Raw genomic sequence first — 22,151 nt, 5'->3', positions numbered from 1 at the left:
TCTTGACAGGGAGAACACCCCCCTTCACCCCCACCCCACGATTTTCTTCAAAAGGGCGCCATGGGATCTTTTACATCCACCCAAACAAAAGATGTAACCTCAATGTGACATTTGACCTGGAAGTTAGCACTGCCCCGTTGCCGCATTGGAGTGTCAGTCTCACTTTGCCAGCTCACGTCCCAGAGTGTGACCCAGAGGCGAGACTGCTCCCAGCTGACCCTACCATCCAACTAGGCAGCACCTTCAGGAAAGGGGCAGAGGCGGCGAACACAAGCATTAATGCCAAAACGTCTTACAAAGAACAGGAAGTGATGTGACGCCAAAAACAAAATCATGTGACGGGGGTCAATGAAATTCCCGGAATGTTTACCTCAAATGTGTTTAGATACAAACAGTAAAGATCACGCCAGGATTCTTTCGGAAGTGACTGTGTTTGGCTTGTGCAATGAAACCTCAGGCACTCCACAAACAATGTTCACTTTCAACGGTCCCAATGCTGTAATCCCTGGCAGCAGAGACGCAGCCTGGCAACATCATTTCACATGCCCCTGCCTTTATTCTCACAGCCTGCCAGCCCATTCAATGTGCAAGTCTTTGAAAGCTTACACAAAATAAATAAGCTGATCAAATACGAGCCAATATGAGGTTATTTAGCACGCACAGGGAATAAACTTGCTTTAATTTAACTCAGCAAAATGAGGGTCACTTCTTAAATCGCTGGGTCGTTGGAAGGATTAAAATCTTTCAGCTAATCTGGACACGTCTTAAATGTTGCTGAATGGAAGCATTTGAAGTTTCACAAGAAGCAAATTGTTTTCAAATCGCCATCTCCCCACAAGTTTGAATGGTCCTGTGCCTTTCACAGGCAGCACACTCTCCCCTTTAATGATCATCAGAACATTTTTTTAATATAAATTTAGAACATCCACTTCATTTTTTCCAATTCAGGGGCAATTAGGTATGGCCAATCCACCCATCCTGCACATCTTTTGGGTTGTGGGGGCGAAACCCAAGCAAACACGGGGAGAATGTGCAAACTCCACATGGGCAATGACCCAGAGCCGGGATCGAACCTGGGACCTCGGCGCCGTGAGGCAACTGTGCTAACTACTTGCGCCTGTGTGCTGCTCCTGAGCATCCGAACATTTGACTGAAAGAAGAACTGCTGTGTCAGCCAGTGACCTAACCACCTAAATACCTCAAACTTACACAGGTACTGCTGAAAATGATAAAGAGTAAAAATATAGAGGCAGAAACTTAGGATGTGATTTAATTTCCTCGTGGCGCCCAATTAGGTGACTCGATAACGCCTTGCAAGATTTAACAGAACCTCGCGAGGCATCACGATCTGGGCAAGATCAAGAAATACATATTAAAATATGTGTTCGCCCCGTATTCTCCTGGGGTCCGGGAACTAACGGCCTCACCTGGGCAACCTCGCCATGGCACTGTTTAGCACTGGTCCACAAAATCATGGACCAGGAGTAAAGGCACTTGGGGGGGGGGGGTCTCCCTGGCCATTGGAGACCCCTGGGCAGTCAGGCTCTAGGCTGGATGGTAGCCTTGCACTCCTGCTGATATCTTGACACTGCCAGCCTGGCACCTTGGTTCCGCCCCCACAACCCAAAGATGTGCAGGTTCGGTGGATTGGCCACACTAAATTGCCCCTTAATTGGAAAAAATGAATTGGGTACTCTAAAAAAAATTTTTTTTTAAAAGAGGTGTGATGAGGGGGGGGGGGGGGGGGCTCAAGGAGCGGAAGAGGTAGGTTGTGTGGAGTGGAGGGGGAGGGGGGGGGGTTCCGGAGGCTTCGAAAGATCAGGGCGGTATTTTAAAATGGCGAGGTATTGAAGTAGTGAAGGGAGGTACAACTTTCCTGGTCTGTGTGTCAACTCAAGATCGGGGCAGCATTTTTAAATGCCGCCCCGATCCACGAATACTTTTTCTGCACTGGCGAGCTGAGCCCATGAGTGCAGGAAATGATTGTAAGTGCGGTCTTGGTGGGGCGTTCCTCACCCAGGCCAAATAACCGGCAAAGTGTCATTAAATAGCAGTGCCGGCCCCGGTGCTGCAAGTGCCGAGAAACACCCCTCTAAACGCAGCACAGTAGCACAGTGGTTAGCACAATTGCTTCACAGCTCCAGGGTCCCAGGTTCGATTCCCGGCTGGGTCACTGTCTGTGCGGAGTCTGCACGTCCTCCCCATGTGTGCGTGGGTTTCCTCCGGGTGCTCCGGTTTCCTCCCACAGTCCAAAGATGTGCAGGTTAGGTGGATTGGCCATGCTAAATTGCCCTTAGTGTTGGTTGAGTGGGGTTATTGGGTTATGGGGATAGGGGTGTGTGGGCTTGGGTAGGGTGCTCTTTCCAAGAGCCGGTGCAGACTTGATGGGCCAAATGGCCTCCTTCTGCACTGTAAATTCTACGAAACACGTCCAAAATGGGACTCTGTTTCTGTCCCGTCAATTCGCGCCCGGAATTTAATTGGCACACAGATTAGGAAAGTTGTACCTCGCTTCAATACTTCAATACCTCGCACCCCAACCCTAGTCAATGGCCAATCCTTGGCCTACTCCTTTGAACGGCCTGTGTTGACATTACCATGTGTGTCATTTCGTTTGAATTAGTGTTAAAAGCATAAAATGATAGCAAAATGAAAAGCGCCCTCTAAGTGCCTCACATTGATGTCCCTCTCCCCCCTTCCCACATGCTGCCAAGCTATCAATATAAATTTGCATGCACCTCTGCGCATTGCACACATCTTCCTGCAGCCACTGTGAGCAGGCAATTCCCATCAGGAAGTGTGAAAACTGCAGGATCAACAGAACCAAGTGCTTACGCCTCCGACGACCTCCGAGCAACCAGTTCAGGAGCGCAATCATTACAGGCTTGGGGTAGATCACCAGGCCGCACTTTTAAACCAGTGATTGGTATGTGGTGTGGAGAATAAAAATGAGGGCAGAAAAACAAGTTCAAAATGGCAGTGAGCACCACCATTACTGTTCACAGAAAACGCCATCATCGTCCCATATTTACAAATACAAGGCTTTCACCTTTCGCATGCTTAGGGAGTTCCAAAGCGCTTTAGATCCAATTAAGTGTGATGTCAAGTTAATTCCAGTTACAGCAAGAAAACATGGGTGGGGGCGGGATTCTCCGCCGACAGGATTCTCTGTTGTGCCGGCAGCACACCCACGCCCGCGGGATTCCTGGCAGCGTCGGCTGGCCGCAATGGGAAATCCCATTGGCAGGTGGCGGGAACAGAGAATCCCGCTCCGACGAGGGCGCGATGCCAAGGAACACGGGGCTGGCAGACGGGAGAATCCTGCCCGAGATCTTTTGAGAGTCAGTTGGATATCATGATGAAGGGAAAGTTGGAATACTTAATTGATGAATTGAAAGAGTCCAAACTGTCATCTTCATCCACACTCATCGTGTTGATTAGGAACTGAATGTTCAACAGTTAACGATGGAGTACAGATGAGGAGCTATACTGATCATACTTTTTCCCCTCTTAGTAATTTTCTTTCCCTGCCTTCTCCTGTCTGTATTTACGTAGTGTTCCCCAAAACACTGAGCACCTTCTGGTATCTCATGCAATTGTGTTCAACCTTGACAGTGAGGGTGACCAAACTATTTGTCCAGAAAGGGCATCATAGCCAAGTTTGATCCTCCCTCCTTAGGACCGGTTTCTGGATAGTAGGAAGTGACACGGTGGCACAGTGGTTTGCACTGCTGCATCACAGCACCAGGGACCCGGGTTCGAATCCAGCCTCGGGCGACTGTTTGTGTTGGGTTTGTACGTTCTCCCCATGTCTGCCTCGGTTTCCTCCCACAGTCCAAAAATGTGCAGGCTAGATAGTTTGGCCATATATTTTTATTAAAACATGCTAAATTGCCCCTTAGTGTCCAAAAGGTTAGGTGGGGTTATGGAGCTAGGGCGGGGTGTGGGCCTCGGTAGGGTGCTCTTTCGGAGGGTCAGTACAGACTCAATGGGCTGAATGGTCTCCTTCCGCACTGGAGGGGATTCTATGCTTCTATGGAGAAGGGAATCCTGGTAGATAATCTCCTCCTAATCCAGTGGATTTGAAGCTGTACCGCAGCTGAGAAAATAGAGCTCAATACAGAATAAAGATTGGAATTGTTCTGCAGAATGCAGCTACTAGCTGGCTAACCTTGCAGATTAACAAAAGCCGTAGTCAGCAGCTGGCCACATGAGCCAGATAATCGCAGCTTTCTCCCCATCACAATACGTAAATTGGAAATCATTTCCTTTCATCAGGATTGGAGCTGTGTTAAAGTGAATGGGGGAGAAGAAAAAAAAGAGCAACATACATCGAATTGGTTCTCCGAGGAGACACCTGGATATATTTCGAATGTAGGTTTGAATGAATATAATAAAGACAGCATTTTGTTTTTTTAAAAAGCATTAAATACATGAGCTGGTCAACAGAAAAAACAGCCTAATTAGTCAACAGAGGTGCTTTGAAAATTGTGTTCTCATTAAGGCTTTTGCTCAATGCCCAAGTGCCAGTTTATTGTGATGTAAACGCCAGCCATACGCAGGCAATCACATCAAGGACATCCTGTGAACTGCAAGCAGCAGCCCCCTCCCGTTCCGCATCAAAAGCTTTGCTTTTGGGGGAGGAAAACATTTGGTCTAGGCACAGAAATAAGGGCAAATATTTATGCAATAGCTGGAATCTCAGGTCATGCGATTATCATTTATAACAGAAGTTTTTTTTTTTCTTCGCTGCCAAAGAAAATGAATCTTCTCCACTTCGCCCCTTGATTTGAAGGCCAGTCAAAAACAGGAAGGGAGTGAGTGCTGCATGATCAGTGCTAACGCAAGGCTTGACGATGGGCAGCAATGGCTCTTAGGAGATGCCGAGAGTTATTTATAATTGATTATAGAACAGCCGTTCCCAACCTTTTCCTTTATGTGGCCCATGGATCGTCATCAAAAGCTTTTGTGGACCACAACGTGCGCAGGCCGTTTTAAACATTATTTTTGACAGAACCTATGGCTGATGGGGGTCAAATTTATATATGAATGGGTATTAAAAATGCAGCTATTTCTTTTTTAAAATAAATTTAGAGTACCCAATTCATTTGTTCCAATTAAGGGGCAATTTAGTGTGGCCACCTACCCTGCACATCTTTGGGTTGTGGGGACGAAACCGATGCAAACACGGGGAGAATGTGCAAACACCACATGGACAGTGACCCGGTGCCGGGATTCGAACCCGGGTCCTCAGCGCCGTAGGAAGCAGTGCTAACCACCGCTGCCCTCAAATGCAGTTATTTCTAATAGGTTATGATGCACACTCACAGATACATTGCGGATTATATTACACAAGGATATTTGTGAAGCAAATGACATTGCAAATAATAATGTAACATTGATTATGATACATACATAATTGCATTATCCCTCCCCCCCCCATGAACCACCTGCAGTACTTTCTCATGGACCACAGCTTGGGAACCACTAGAAAGCACAAAGTAGCAAGTGATGGAGGCGTCCCAAACCTGTTTGTCTTCTTACGCTCGTTCTCTGCCTGGATTTTACGTCAGGCTTGGAAAGGATACAAAAATATAGTCATCCATGTATCGCTTCTTCAGGTTGTCGACAACGCCATCTTCTGTGATCTTCGTGAGGAGCACCATGTCATCCACTCCACTCTGTTTGACATTGTGGCTCTGCCAGTGATACCTGTAGTGCCCTTTACTTCCCTGGGGAAAAGAAAGAGAGGGATGAGAGGACACTCACGAACCAGGTTGACATTCTTTCCCTCAACTCATTTGTTTTTGACTCTGCAGCAGCGGTAATGATGCACTCAAGTATAACCACTGCCGCTGGAACTGAGAGGAGTTGGCATAGCGTAGCTTGGCGGTATTATTGTCACTGGACTGGTAATCCAGGATTCTGCACCGGGGTCACGGGTTTGAATCCCACCGCGGCCAATGGTGAAATTTGAATTTAATAAAAATCTGGAACTCAAAGTCTAATGAAACCGTTGTTGATGGTCATAAAAGTGAACCCATCGGGTTCACCAATGCCCTTTGCAAGGGTGGCACAGTGGTTAGCACTGCTGCCTCACGGCACCAAGGTCGCAGGTTCGATCCCGGCTCTGGGTTCCCCCCCCGCCCCCCGTTTGCGTGGGTTTTGCCCCAACAACGCAAAAGATGTGCAGGGTAGGTGGATTGGCCACGCTAAATTGCTCCTTATTTGGGAAAAAATGAATTGGGTACTCTAAATTTATAAAAATAAAAATAAACAAAATAAACCTGTGCGGAAGGAAATCTGCTGCTTTTACCTGGTCTGGCCTACATGTGACTCCAGACCGACAACAATATGGCTGACTCTTAAAATAGCTCAATGAGCCATTCAGTTCAAGAGTAATTAGGGATGGGCAATAAATGCTGGCCCAGCATTATTTTCTTATAGAACTGGGATGGTTTGATTCGGTAAGAACACTAGAATATTCAGGAAGGAGAAGCAATAATTTAACCCTTTACCTCTTCCCTCCAGCACACAGTCTCCACTTGTAAAACCTCATTTTTTGTTTTATAAATTTAGGGAACCCAATTCATTTTTTCCAATTAAGGGGCAATTTAGCGTGGCCAAACCACCTAGCCTGCACATCTTTGGGTTGTGGGGGCGAAACCCACGCAAACACGGGGAGAATGTGCAAACTCCACACGGACAGTGACCCAGAGCCAGGATCGAACCTGGGATCTCGGCGCCGTGAGGCAGCAATGCTCACCATTGCGCCACCATGCTGCCTGTAAAACCTCATTTTGATCACCAGAAAAGTTTTTGTTGCTACTCCCTCTCTGGCAAATTATTCTGGACATTTATCACTGACGAAATACAATCCTCCCTAATATCCATTTTAAAACTATTTCTCACTAGTTTAAGTGTATGTCTTCAAGTCCTACGTGGACGGCACGGTGTCACAGTGGTTATCACTGCTGCCTCACAGCGCCAGGAACCCGGGTTAAATTCTGGCCTTGTGTGAGTTTGCACTTTCTCCCTGTGTCTGTGTGGGGTTTCCTCCGGGTGCTCCGGTTTCCACCCACAGTCCAAAGATGTGCAGGTTAGGTGGATTGGCCATGCTAAATTGCCCCTTAGTGTCCAAAAGCTGAGGTGGGGTTACTGGGATAGGGTGGGGGAGTGTGCCTAGGTAGGGTGCTCTTTCAGAGGGTTGGTGCAGACTCAATAGGCCAAACGGTCTTCTGCACTGAAGGATTCTATGTTGCTGATTTCAGTTGGAAGTAGCATTCTTATGAGTGATACTTATGACTTAACAATGTATTTGTATGATAATTAACACATTTTAAAAGCATTCTTCTGTAAATACTTCAGTGAAAAAGGTTCATGTGAGTGTCAAATGTCCCTCAACTATATGGAGTTACTCTGAAATTACTATTAAGTGGCTGATAGATGCCACTGTTCCACATTCTGAAACAATAGGCAGAATCTAATGTTGGTAACCGGGCTGGGGTGGGGGGGGGGTGTCAGCCTATCAGTTAGAGTACCTTCAAGAGCATAGTATCATCTCTTTTTTAAAATAAATTTAGAGTACCCAATTCATTTTTTCCAATTAAGGGGCAATTTAGTGTGGTCAATCCACCTATCTTTGGGTTGTGGGGGTGAGACCAACGCAAACACGGGGAGAATGTGCAAACTCCACACGGACAGTGACCCAGAGCCGGGATCGAATCGGGTCCTCGGTGCCGTGAGGCAGCTGTGCTAACCCACTGCGCCACCGTTCTGCCCAATATCATCTCTTTGCGGGTAGGCCTGCCACCGAGGAGGGACCCAGGCCATAAGTGAGTTGGGGAAGAGGTGAGGGGGGTGGGGCGTCATGGGGAAGGGAGGTTCGGCAGCAAAGACAGAGGGGTGGCCTTTAGTGCTCCCCCCCCCCTCTCCTCCCCACCCACTCCAGGGTTCCCTCGATCATGCACTGAGCGCTTTTGGACAAGGCACCCCCAGCCCCCAGGCATCCTGCAAGCAACCCCAACAGAGGTTTGCATTTTAGGCTTCTCTTGTGGTACGTTCCTGTGGGAACGCCATCCGTGATCCTTCCGACCCCAGATTAAATGGGACAGAGACAGTAAGGTGGCAGGGTCCGCATGCAATACCCTCCTGCCTGACTAAATTACCCCTTCAAACAAAATTGGGCAATAGTTGCAGGCATACACACATCAGCTTTGTAAATTCACTGCCACTTTGAAGTTAGGAACAGGCTCATCAGCTACAATAACATGGAGAATTTAGACTCTGAACAAAGAGCTATTCGAGCATAAATACTTTTTTTGATGGCTTATGTTAGAACAATGGAAACTGGAGAGATAATGCTGTAACTTGTCTCATTTAGAATCCTCATAGCAAAAGGAGAGAAACTTCCATCTATCAGATCAGAATGAATACACTGTTGGTTAAGTACGACCTTCAGCACTCCTTGGGGTACTGCAATGGAACATAAGATCAACCTCATTTCAAATCATATACTGTATATTTCAGCAGAGTTTGTAATCAGCCTGGCCGGCACTATGGCGCAGTGGTTAACACTGCTGCCTCACAGCGCTGAGGACCCGGGTTCGATCCCGGCCCTGGGTTCGATCCCAGCCCCGGGTCACTGTCCGTGTGGAGTTTGCACATTCTCCCTGTGCCTGCGTGGGTCTTACCCCCCACAGCCCCAAAGAGATGTGCAGGGTAGATGAATTGGCCAAGCTAATTGGGACAAAAAAGAATTGGATCCTCTTCAAAAAAAGAGTTCGGAATCATCCTTAGTATTAAAACTATATAGTCATGGCTTCTGTGACGGTGATCTTTGTTGCATTTGGAAAGGATAGAATATACCATCTGAGTTTGACACTGAAGTGAGTAGGTTTGCCTTTTGTTTATGTCTTATTATAAAGACCTAGACTAGTTCCCAAATGTCTTAAGCTTTTAATACATTCATGTACAGAGATAGTCACTGTGCCATTGTTCTGAATGGCTGAACTATCAATAGGCTGCTTCATCTTTCAAAAGCTAGCCAGATGGTTAAAACAGATGTTGGAGCTCCCTGCCAATGACCAGTAACCAATCAGTTCCTTACATTTTGCCTTTATTTTGATTCCTGAGTGATAGTCCTCATGGAATCTCACAGCACAGACAGAGGCCTTCCTGCTGGTGTTGGCTCTTTGAAATGAACCAAAGAATTTTGCTAAGGACTAAAGTTCTGAGCCAGACCTGAGATTAAACGCAGAAGGTCTTCTTCTGGTTCATTTCAGCTGGTTCCAACACATGTACAGGTTTCACAAAGGCAGGGTTCAGCAATCCGAAGGTGTGTGCATGTTATATGACTGCACCACAGAAGATTGTGAGTTATTTTGGCACAAGAAAAATATTTTTAATGCTGAGATGACATTTTTAAAGCAGGATCATTTGTTTTACATTTGCACTGCTGCCTCACTTCTCTCGGGTCTAGGTTCAATTCCGGCGTCGGGTGACTGTCTGTGTGGAGTTTGCGCTTTCTCTCCGTGTCTGCGTGGGTTTTCTCCGGGTTTCCTCCCACTGTCCAAAGATGTACAGGATTGGCCATGCTAAATTGCCCCTTAGTGTCCAAACGGTTAGGTGGTGTTACAGGGTTACGGGGATAGGGTGGAGGCATGGGCTTGGGTAGGGTGCTCTTTCCAAGGGCCGGTGCAGACTCGATGGGCCGAATGGCCTCCTTCTGCACTGTAAATTCTATAATATGATCTATAATATGATTTTACTTTTTGATATTTGGTGTGCATAATGGTCTGTTAGGATAGCATTATCCACTTTTTTTAGAGAGATTTTGCGCAGGAGTTGAGTCAACCATATTATAATAATAATAGTAATAATTATTATTGTCACAAGTAGGCTTACATTAACACTGCCGGAATGTGGCGACTAGGGGCTTTTCACAGTAACTTCATTTGAAGCCTACTTGCGACAATAAGCGATTTTCATTTCATTTCATTTCATTTCAATGAAGTTACTGTGAGAAATACCTAGTCGCCACATTCCAGCGCCTGTTCGGGTACACAGAGGGAGAATTCAGAATGTCCTATTCACCTAACAAGCACGTCTTTCAGGACTTGTGGGAGGAAACCAGAGCACCCGGAGGAAACCCACGCAGACATGGGGAGAACGTGCAGACTCCGCATAGACAGTGACCCAAGCGGGAATCAAACCTGTTGACCTGGGGACAATGTTAGCCCAGATATTCCAAGCAGAAGGTCCAGCATTGGTGCAAAGACTTGCCTATGGACGTTGACCTTTGCACTTATTCCAGGTAACAAGGTAACAAGTATTGGAAGAAGCACTATTATTGGAAGAAGCCCAAGCTATAACAGGGGTCAACATTAAAAAAAAACCTCACCATGCACACCCAATGACTCTGAAGTATCAGCTTGTAGATGGACTTCGAAAGGTTGGGGATTGATCCCCGCTCTGTGCCACTTTAGCCAACTCAGCTGGTGTGCTGGTGGGGTGTCCCCCCGCATATCCACATATCCACTCCCTCAGTATCTGGGACTGGTACACAAGTACAACTAGAGTATCCTTATCACTAATCAACCAAGAATGGCTCAGGAATTTGTTTTGTTTTGGATCTTCACGACTTTTTGTTTATCATATGGAGGCGGGTGTTACATCTTGAATAGACTTGTGTTGCCAACTTTGTGGAAGCGTATAAATCATTTGAAAATGTAAGATATGGCTCGTACAGCGAATCAGTCACCTTGCGTTTGTCCAAGGACATATTAAAAGTTCAGATGGTGGAAGAAGCTTATACAGTTAACAGGCGGTGTCAAAATATCATAAACGAGGGCAGCACAGTGGCGCAGTGGGTTAGCACTGTGACCTCACGGCGCCGAGGTCCCAGGTTCGATCCCGGCTCTGGGTCACTGTCCGTGTGGAGTTTGCACACTCTCCCCGTGTTTGCATGGGTTTCACCCCCACAACCCAAAAAAATGTGCAAGCCAGGTGGATTGGCCACACTAAATTGCCCTTTAATTGGAAAAAATGAATTGGATACTCTTAAAAAAAAAATTAAAATATCATAAATGTGTTCACTGCATTCAAAATTATCTACCTGTACCTGTACATTTTGTCACAGACAATTTGAAAGGTAGAAAACGTCATGCTAGCAATCATTAGAAATCTAGCTGTGGATGAAGAGCAAATCTGGCCTCAAATGTTTTCACTCAAAAACATATGACGCACTAAATGTCTGTCACCAGTGAAATTCTGAGGTATGGGTCCCTTGCTGCGACACACATTGTGTTATGGAAAGATAATGAATTACACAATGAATACAAGGAATGGGTTACCTTTGTGTCCCATTAGGAATCTTATCAGGTTAACGCTGAAATATTTTAAGTGCTGCTCCATTAGTGCAAGAGGGAACTTAAATAGGAAATTAGGAGAGCAAAAAGGGGATACAAAACGGTCCTGGCAGGTAAAATAAAGGAAAATCCTGGGCGCGATTCTCCACTCCCACGCCGGTTGGGAGAATCGCCTGGGCCGCCAAAATTTCCGGGGACGCCGGTCCGACGCCCTCCCACGATTCTCCCAAACTCGACCGGCCCGGTCGAGTTCCGCGGGCCGCAGGCCGGAGAATCGCCGGAGACACCGAAAATGGCGATTCTCCGGCACCCCCGCTATTCTGAGGCCCGGATGGGCCGAGCGGCCAGGCCAAAACAGCGGGTTCCCCCCGGCGCCGTCCACACCTGGTCGCTGCAGTCGTGAGCGGTGCATGAACGCTGGGGGGGCGGCCTGTGGGGGGGGCGAGGGGTGATCCTGCACCGGGGGGTATCTTAAATGTGGGGTGGCCCACGATCGGTGCCCAACGATCGTCGGGCCGTCCTCTCTGAAGGAGGACCTCCTTCCTTCCGAGGCCCCGCAAGATCCGTCCGCCATCTTCTTGCGGGGCGGACTTAGAGCGGACAGCAACCATGCATGCGCGGGTTGGCGCCGGCCAACCCGTGCATGCGCGGATGACGTCCGTTACGCGGCACCGGCCGCGTCATCTATGCGGTGCCGCTTTTACGTGGGCAACAAGGCCTGGCACGGGTAGATGACGCGGCCCCGATACTGGCCCATTGTCAGGGCCTGAATTGGTCGGGACCGGGGCCGTTCCGCGCCATCGTCAACCTTGACGGCGTTCACGACGGCGCGGCCACTTCGGCGTGGGGGTGGAGAATCCCGCCCCCTAAGTTGTTTTACAAGTATATTAAGGATAAAAGGATAACTCGGGAAAGAGCAGGGCCCATTGAGGACCACGGTGGTCATGTTTGTGTGAAGCGAAGAAGTCAACGAATGGCTGCCACCTCCGGGCGAACCCTGACCGATCCTCTCAAGGCAAACTTAATTTTCTCCAGCCCGAGAAAGCTCGCCATGTCCGAAAGCCACACTTTAGACTTCGGGCGCTTTGAGTCCCTCCATGCCACCAGTATTCGTCGCAGGGCTACCAGGGAAGCAAAGGCCAAGACGTCGGCCTCTTCCTCCTCCTGGACTCCCGGGTCCTCCGAAACCCCAACAATTGCCACCTCAGGACTCATTGCTACCCTAGTTTTCAATACCCGGGACATGACGTCCACGAATGCCTGCCAGTACCCCCTTAGTTTAGGATACGCCCAGAACATGTGTACATGGTTCGCTGGTCCTCGGGCACATCTAGCACATTTGTCCTCCAGCCCAAAGAATTTGCTCATCCGGGCCACCGTCATGTGGGCCCGATGTACGACCTTGAACTGGATCAGACTGAGCCTGGCGCATGTTGCGGTCGTGTTTACTCTACTCAAAGCGTCTCGCATATGCCGTCCTCTATCTCCCCCCCGAGCTCCTCCTCCCACTTAAGCTCCAGTTCTTCGGTCTGTGCCTCCTCTGCTCTCATTAGTTCTTTATAAATGTCGGAGACTCACCCCTCTCTCACCTCTCCTCTGGAAACTACCCTGTCCTGGATCCCCCTTGGTGGGAGGCGTGGGAAGGATGGTACCAATCTGCGTACGAAATCCCGCACCTGCAAGTACCTGAAATCATTCCCTCTCGCCAGCCAGAACTTCTCCCCCAACACCCTCATGCTCGGGAAGCTCCCTTCCAGGAACAGATCACCCATCCTCGCAATCCCCGCCCTCCGCCATAATTGGAACCCACCGTCCATATTCCCCGTGGCAAATCGGTGGTTATCGCAGATTGGGGACCAAACCGACACTCTCACTTCCCCTATATGCCTCCTCCATTGGCCCCAGATCTGTAGAGCCGCCACCACTATAGGGCTGGTGGAGTACCGCGCCGGCGGGAGCGGCAGAGGCGCCGTAACCAAGGCTGCCAAACTGGTGCCCCTGCACGAAGCAGCCTCCATCCGCTCCCACACCGACCCCGTACCCACCATCCATTTCCTTACCATGACTATGTTAACTGCCCAGTAGTAGTTGCTAAAGTTCGGCAATGCCAGCCCCCCATCCCCTCGGTTCCTCTCGAGCATCGCCTTCCTCACCCGCGGGGGCTTTCCCGCCCAAACAAATCCCAGGATAATTTTATCTTGCCTCTTAAAGAAGGGCAGCGGAATGAAAATGGGGAGACACTGAAATATGAACAAGAACCTCGGGAGAATCAACATCTTTATCGTCTGCACTCTCCCCACCAATGACAGCGGGAGCGCATCCCATCTCCGGAACTTGTCCCTCACTTGCTCCACCAACCGGGACAAGTTTAGCTGATGCAACGTACCCCAGTCTCGCGCTACTTGTATCCCTAAATATCTGAAGCTTTCTCCTACCAGCCTGAACAGCAGCCCCCTCAGCCTACTCTCCTGACCTCTCACCTGCACTACCCACATCTCGCTCTTTGCCATGTTCAATTTATATCCTGAGAACCGACCAAATTCCCTCAGGGTTTCCATGATTCCGTCCATCCCGCCACACGTCATCCGCGTATAACGAGACTTTATGTTCCAGTCCCCCCCGGACCAGCCCTTTCCAGTCCCTTGAAGCTCTCAGAGCAATTGCCAGCGGCTCTATAGCCAGCGCAAACAGCAGTGGGGAGAGGGGGCATCCTGTCTAGTCCCGCGGTGCAGTCTAAAGTAGTCAGATGTCGTCCTGTTCATCCTCACACTAGCCTCTGGGGCCTGATATAGCAGCCTAACCCAGTCAATGAATCCCACCCCGAACCCAAAACGTCCCAGCACCTCCCAGAAATAGTCCCACTCAACCCGGTCGAAAGCCTTTTCGGCATCCATTGCTACCACTACCTCTGCCTGCCTGCTCTCCGGGGGCATCATAATCACATTGAGCAGCCTCCTTAGATTGGCCACCAGTTGCCTGCCCTTTACGAACCCGGTTTGGTCCTCCGCAATCGGTACACAGTCCTCAATTCTAGACACCAAGATCTTGGCCAGTAACTTAGCATCTGCGTTAATCAAAGAGATCGGCCTATAGGACACACATGCCTCTGGGTCCTTATCCCGTTTCAGTATAAGTGAGATAGTGGCCTGCGACATCGTCGGGGGTAAGACCCGTCATGTAACATGACTACGTCCGCCTTCAGCGTGAACACACGCGCCCTCTTGACTGGCCCGTTTAGCCCTCTAACATTCCGGTCAGGGGGGCACCCCCCCCCCCCCCCCCCACCTTGCCGATCAGCCATCTCCTTTCTTTGGCCAGCCCCCAAGCCATGTGTCGCGCTTCCTCTGGCCCGTCTCCTGGCCGCCTCCATCCCTGACCTCCTCACTGTTACCATGCCCAATTTCCAACATCGTCAGCAGACCTACTCCCCCCCCCACCCCTCCTCCCCGTAGCAATACCACCCTATAACCTAACCCCTTACATAAACTAGCTAAATGAACAACCCCCACCTGGCTTCCGTTGCCTAGCCCACCCAGCTAGCCTGGTGGCTCCCAACTCCGGCGCCAGTGAGTCTCTCACCTATTATTCCCTGGCTTCCCTCCCCCCGGCCCATCCACACCATTTCCCCAAATCAGCCCTGCTTGCACGAATACTCTAAACAGGACAGAGACAGCCCCAACAATAGTGCAACTTAAGTCATACAAAACAAAATAGCAGGCACTGTCAACCATTCCTATCTGAACGCAGAAAGAGATCGCAAAAATTCCCCGAAAAACACCCCCCATATCTGACCCATTCTAACTATTCTCTTTTTCTAACAAAACTCAAACACAAAAGCGAAAAAGAGACATGAAGAGAAAAAAGACAAAAAACACATAAAAACCAAGATACAAAAGCATGAAAAAAACATGCAGGCGTCTCTCAGAAACAAGAGAGAAAGAATTCAAAGTTCCAACACGAGTCCAAGAGTCCTCAGCTCGGGACCAGCCCTTGCCTCTTTGCAAAGTCCATCGCCTCCTCGGGTTCCTCGAAATAATGGTGCTGGCCCTCGTGCGTAACCCACAGTCGCGCCGGATAGAGCAGCCCAAATTGCACCTGCTTCTTATATAAGATCTCTTTAACTTGCCTGTCGCCTGCCCTCCTTCTGGCCACCTCTGCGCTCAGGTCTTGGTAAACGCGCAGGATGCTATTGCCCCAGTTGCATCTCCGCGTGCTCTTGGCCCATTGAAGAACCCGCTCCTTATCCAGGAACCTGTGGAACCGGACCACCATCACTCGTGAGGGACCCACTCGCCGCGGCTGCCTCACCTGCACTCTGTGTGCCCTGTCCACCTCCGGCGGGCGAGGGAACACCTCGTTCCTCAGCAGCTTCTGGAACATATCTGCCACATATGCGGCAGCATCCAGCCCCTCGGCCCCCTCCGGGAGGCCAACGATTCTTAAATTCTGCCTGTTCTCCAGGTCCTCCAGCTTTTCCAGGAGCATTTTGTGTTGGTCTCTCAACTTTCGAATCTCCATGCCCGCCACCGTTTGAAAGTCCGCCTGCTCCTCCACTGTCTTCTCCAGCTCCTGGATCTTCTCAGCCTGGGCATCCAACCTTTTTTCCATTTGGTCAAACCATTTCTGGAGCGGTTCCAAATGATCACTTTTCACTGCTAGTTCTCCTGCATAACCTGCAACAGGTGCTCCATTGTCGGCTGAGCTGGCGGTGCCCGGGTCTGGACATCGGCCATATTTATTGGTTTCCCTCACAACCTCCACTTTGCCCTTGCTTGTCCATTTCTTCAGCTGTTTGCGCTCCTTCCTACTTATTAGTTCCATACACCTCTGTATGGATTCAGTGCCTGAGTGCTATTACTTTTCAATCCAGCACTTAAAAGCGCAAAAAAGTCAGGGGAAAAGGTCCAAAAGTCCGACCCGAGTGGGAGCCACCAAGTGTGCGACTTACTCCCTCATAGCCGCTACCAGAAGTCCTGGCAATAATTTTCCAAGAGGAGAGGTGCTGGAGGGCTGGAGGTGTAGCCACCCCCCGAGTTGGCCACTTCCCGACTTAAAATGGAGAACAGCAAAGGCTGAAGGGAAATTCAGCCAACACAGGCAAAAACTAGCAGGTGCAAGTTTACGGTGTATTAGACTCTGCAAAAACCCAGACAGCATCGATACAAGCAGCCATCTGCATAGTAATGTAGCAGCCATCTACATAGTAATGAGCGATCCCCGGGAACAATCGAAACATTTGAGGTAAACAAGGCCAAGCCAGACTCCTCGGCGCCAGCAGGTGCCAACACAAAAGAGGTTAACGGACACTTAAAGACTGCCCAACGATCGGGGAACAGGTCCAGTATTGGAGAAATCGAACCAAGTGATTGGAACAAAGTCCAATGACTTGAAACCAGGTAAGGGGTCCGCCCCGAAAGGCGGGAAGCCCCTGGGGACTATGAAGTAAAGCCCCCCAAGTTCAAATCGTCCTTCTTGACAGGGTCACTCAGCAACGCAAAGCAACCCTTGACAGTGACCTGTCCGGCGGCCTCCAAGAACGTAAGTTTCAAATCAACGCTCGCTACGAGATAGGCGCTCCTAGCTACCAGTCCATACCAGCTTTTGAATCCCGCAGACTCAGAACCCGAACGAAAGGCCATTTGTTCCCCTGACCTGGTGGGCCATTCCGAAGCTACGTATAGGCCTATTAGTGATAGAAATAGCCTAGAAAGTAGAGTTTATGCATGAGTAGCGATTTACTGTGTATAATAAATGTGTATTGATTTGAATCTTACTAATTGGTGTGTTGAGTTATTGATCATTACTTGAACTTGAACCTTGGCGGTATCATAAAGAGACCTGGCGACTCTGAGCAAAGGTTATAAAACAGAGCCAATTGAACCAACCAAAGTTAGCAACAGAGGATAGCCAATGTGATACCATTATTCAAGAAGGGAGGAAGGAGGGCGGCATGTGGCGCAGTGGATAGCACTGGGACTGCGGCGCTGAGGACCCGGGTTCAAATCCCGGCCCTGGGTCACTGTCCGTGTGGAGTTTGCACATTCTCCCCATGTCTGCGTGGGTTTCATCCCCACAACCCAAAGATGTGCAGGTTAAGTGCATTGGCCATGCTAAATTGCCCCTTAATTGGAAAATAAAAATAATTGGCTACTCTAAATTATTTTAAAAAAGAAGGGAGGAAGGGGTAAACCAGGAAAGTACAGACCAGTCAGTCTAACCTTTGGTGGGGAAACTATTGGAAGCAATATGAGAGACAGAATTAATCTGCATTTGCAGATGCAGGGATTATTCAAGAACAGTCAACATGGTTTTGTTAAGGTGGAGGGGTCACGTCTCACTAATTTGATCGAACTTTTCTAAAGGGTGACCAGATGTGGCGATGAGGGAGATGCATTTGACGTAGTCTACTTGGACTTCAGCAAGGCTTTTGATAAGGTTTTAAATGGGAGACTGATAGCGAAGGTAAGATCCCATGGGATCCAAGGAAATTTGGCAAATTGGATCCAGAATTGGCTGAGTGACAGGAAGCAGAGGGTGATGGTCGAGGGGTGTTTTTCTGACTGGAGGCCCATGTCCAGTGGGATCCTGCAGGGATTAGTGTTAGCAGCCTTGCTATTTGTGACTTATATAAATGATTTAGACTTGAACATAGGAGGGTTGACCAGTAAGTTCACAGATGAAACAGAAATTGGTGTGTTGGTAAATAGTGAGGAGGACAGACTTAGATTACAGGAGGTTGTAGACAGGGTGGTTAGGTTGGGCTGATCAGTGGCAAATGGAATTCAATCTGGATGAGTGTGAGGTGATGAACTTGGGCAGGACAAACAAGGCAAGGGAATACATGATAAACGACAGGGCCCTGGGGAAACACTGAGGATCAGAGGGACCTTGGTGTTCATGTACACTGGTCCCTTAAGGTAGCAGAGCCGGTGGATGAAGTGGTATATTAGCCTTTATTAGCCGAGGCATAGAATTTAAGAGCAGAGAGGTTAAACTGGAACTGTACAAAGCGTTGATTCGGCCACAGCTAGAGTATTGTGTGCCGTTCTGGAAGCCACATTTTAGGAGGGATGTGATACCACTGGAAAGGGTGCAAGGAGATTTACCAGGATGTTTTCTGGGTTTGAGAGTTTTAGTTATGAAGAGAGATTTTATAGACTAGGATTGTTTTTCTTGGAGCAGATGAGATTGAAGGGGGACATGATTGAGATGTATAAAACTATGAGGGGCATAAATAGAGTAGACAGGAAGAAACTTTTCCCCTTGATGGAGGGATCAATGACCAGGGGACATGGATTTAAGGTAAGGGGCAGGAAGGAGGTTCAGAGGGGATGTGAGGATAAACCTTTTCACCCATAGGGTAGTGGGACTTTGGAACTCACTGCCTGAAAGTTTGGTGGAGCCAGAGACCCTCATTACATTTAAGAAATATTTAGATGTGCCTTTGCGATACCAAGGCATACAAGACTAAATGCTGTAAAATGGGATTAGAACAGTTAGATGATTGTTTTTGACTGGTGCAGATGCAATGGGTGGAAGGGCTTTTTCTATGCTGTAGATCTCTGTGATTCTATGACTCATTACAAACCCCAAGAAGTGATATTGCGACATTGGCCCTTAATTTTTAAAAATAAATTTAGAGTACCCAATTCTTTTTTTCCCAATTAAGGGGCAATTTAGCATGGCAAATCCACCTATCCTGCACATCTTTGGGTTGTGGGGGTGAGACCCACGCAGACACGGGGAAAATGTGCAAACTCCACACGGACAGTGACCCGGAGTCGGGATCGAACCCGGGTCCTCGGCGCTGTGAGGCAGCAGCGCTAACCACTGCGCCACCTGCCGCCCCTTTGGCGCTTAATTTGTATTCAACATTCTTTGTCTTTTATTAAATGGAGGTTTTAATCCATGTAAAATAAACCAAAATAAAATAAAATCAGCAAAATATAGGTAATTGTTGTATTAACATGTTTTTATGTTCACAATTAAAAACAGTGGGTGGTATTTTATGTTCTGTCCCGTGGGGAGTATTTAAACAGACAGGATGGTGGCTGGTGGGGTCTTTGCCACTTTCCTGTCTTCATTCCAGCTTAATCTGGCCATGGCGGGAGGTCCAAGGGCGGTCTTCCTGTCCTGTCATCGATTGAGGCCCTTAAGTCGGCAAGTAATGCCCAAATGAGAACCTCTTCCTTTCGCCGCCGGTATTAACACCCAGCAGCAGGTCTATCAGCATGCGGAGGGCATGATGTGCAAACCTGTGCAGTTTGTTTGTAATCTCCGGGAGCGCCCTTCTTCGTTCAAAGACACTCGATGCCCAATCGAGGCACCCAGCATGGGGAAGGTGGATCCAGCTCAGAGCTCTTCCGCCCTTGCTGCTGACCTCCTACACCACCCTCCCCCATGACACCCACCCCTGAAAACCTCGTCACCTACAGCTGGACTGGGTCACTCCATGATCCTGGGCTTCTGGTGGGAGTCGTTCCCACAGCAGCCCACCACCTCTCCGGTGGTGCTGTGATAGACATCAATTCAGATGAGACGCTGAGAAGCAGTGAACCGATGCTTTAATGAGCTAAATATGTGCCAACCTGTAGCTCCTCCCGCACTGCAGGGCTGACCCAGGTCAACAGGCTTTATACCTCCACAGCTGGGCGGAGCCACAGGCGGAGCCAACAGCAGCACCAATAATAACATTCCAACAGTACAACAGCAACAACCAATAACAGAACAGCAATAACAATAAGTATATACAACAGTGGAGATAACAATATGATTAGAACAGTAGAACATATATACAACAGTCTTACGTAGCCATACGTGTCTCACCACACGCTGCTAAGCAAAAGGTTCTGCTGACCTCCGATTGGCCAGCAGCTCTCGACAGGCAGGACCTCCCGCACCCAGGGTCCTGATCCAGTGGAAGGTCTGCCGGTGACCTCTCATCTGCCTGATTGGCACACTATACCTGCGGGCCTAGCTGAAGGAAGCAGCATGGTTTTGTCTTGCTGGCTCTCAAGCTAGTAGCCAAGAGCCCCGTCATTCAATAAATTCTTTCCAGTAATTTCCGATCTTTAGATCCTTCTGGGAATATTGGCAGCCAAAAAGATTTGCCTATTTTACATATGCATATTTCTTAATACCTAAAGGATAATGTGGCATTCAATGCAAAAATCACATTAAATGCTCATATGGGAATAAAACTAGATGGAAAACATATTCTTGCAATATTCTTATGCCTATTCTCATTCTTCATGGCCTAGTTCCTCCCTAACTCTGCAATCCTCCGATATATCAGCACTCTTCTAATTCCGGCCTCTTGCACATCCCTGGGCCAGGATTCTCCGACTCCACCACGATGCGTCTCTACCACCGGATGCGGGCGGCCATTTAAATTGTCGTTTACTTTGGCGGGACCATAATATCCCATCGGGCAGGAGGTTCCGTAAATTCCTGGCCTTGATTTGAATCTCTCCACCATTGCTGGTGGTGATGCCTTTGGCAGCCGAGGCCCCAAGCTCTAGAATTCTGTTGCTAAGCCTCTCGCCTCTCTTTTTAAGATATTCCATACAAACCACCTCTGACCATCTGCCATTGTGAAGCACACTGGGACGTGTAACTACACTATAGGGGTGGTGTGAATGCAAATTTTTGCTGTTTGGCCAACCGTTATCGTGGGATGGAAGCCCAAATAGAATATGACTCCTCGATAGGCAGTTGTCAGCCTTGGTTGACAAGCTGGCTTGCCTTGGAGTCAGAAGGCAGTGGGATTAAGCCCCGCTGCAGAGACTTGGGAGTAAAATCCAATTTGACATTCCAGTGCAGTAGTGAGGGAATGCTGTATTGCCAGAGGTGCTAACTTTGGATGAGACACTAAACCTATCTGCCCTCTCAGATGGATGCCAAGAGATGCCATGGTACGATTTTGAGGAATAACAGGGATGTTCTCCTGGAGCCCTGGAAAATATTCACCCCTCAACCAACATCACTAAGACAGATGATCATATCACTGTTTGCTGGGAACAAATTGGCTGCCTCATTTCCTACATTACAACAGTGACTACATGTTATTGGCTGTAAAGTACGTTGGGACTTACCGACATGACAGACAGAATATAAATTTTGTTCTTTCCCCCAAATTAGCAAAACTAGCAAAGGAAACATCTGCAGGTTCCTATTACAAATATCCAAAACAGAAGCAGAAGTAGGCCATTTGGCCTTGAGCCTGCTCCGCCATTCAATTAGATCATCCGATCAGTATGTGGTGAGCTCCACATTCCCATCTATCCCCGATTGCCTTTGATCCCCTTGCCTAACCTGAATCTACCTACCTCCGCCTTAAAAATATTCAGTGACTCCGCTTCCACCGCCTTCTGAGGGAGAGGGAGTCCCAAAGTGGCACAACCCTCTGAGAGAAAGAATTCTCCTCTCGGTCCCATAAGGGCGACCCCTTAATTTTTCTCTATAAAAAGTTTAATCTTGAAATATTTATCCAATGATTAGTTCAGAGGAATCCACAAAAGCCTTTATCTTTTGCAGTCAGTTTCTATGAAATTGCACAGATCACTCAATGAGGGGGCGGCGCAGTGGCACAGCGGTGGCACAGCGGCACTGCTGCCTCACTGCGCCAGGGATCCAGATTCAATTCCGGCCTTGAGTGACTGTGTGGAGTTTGCACGTTCTCGTTTCTGCGTGGGTTTCCTCCGGGTGCTCCGGTTTCCTCCCGCAGTCCAAAGGTGTGCAGGTTCGGTGGGGTTACGTGGATAGGGTGGGGGAGTGGCCCTG

General features: G+C 48.7%; 1 protein-coding gene across 3 annotated transcripts in view; it reads right to left on the bottom strand.

Moving 5' to 3' along the window:
- Nucleotides 1-22,151, bottom strand: part of myo1ea (myosin IEa) — a 207,996-nt gene that overhangs the window by 141,168 nt on the left and 44,677 nt on the right. For 2 of the 3 annotated variants that reach the window (XM_072470699.1, XM_072470700.1), the window contains exon 2: nt 5,589-5,732. In XM_072470699.1, the coding sequence (XP_072326800.1) occupies nt 5,589-5,732 (144 nt within the window). Of the gene's footprint in view, nt 1-5,528; nt 5,548-5,588; nt 5,733-22,151 lie in introns of those variants that run through there. The other variant, XM_072470702.1, reaches the window with a different exon arrangement.

The sequence above is a fragment of the Scyliorhinus torazame genome, chromosome 12, assembly GCF_047496885.1.
Source record: "Scyliorhinus torazame isolate Kashiwa2021f chromosome 12, sScyTor2.1, whole genome shotgun sequence".
NCBI classification, from domain to species: domain Eukaryota; kingdom Metazoa; phylum Chordata; class Chondrichthyes; order Carcharhiniformes; family Scyliorhinidae; genus Scyliorhinus; species Scyliorhinus torazame.
The sequence above is the reverse complement of the archived record's forward strand: the minus strand, read 5'-3'. Positions and strand labels throughout refer to the sequence as shown.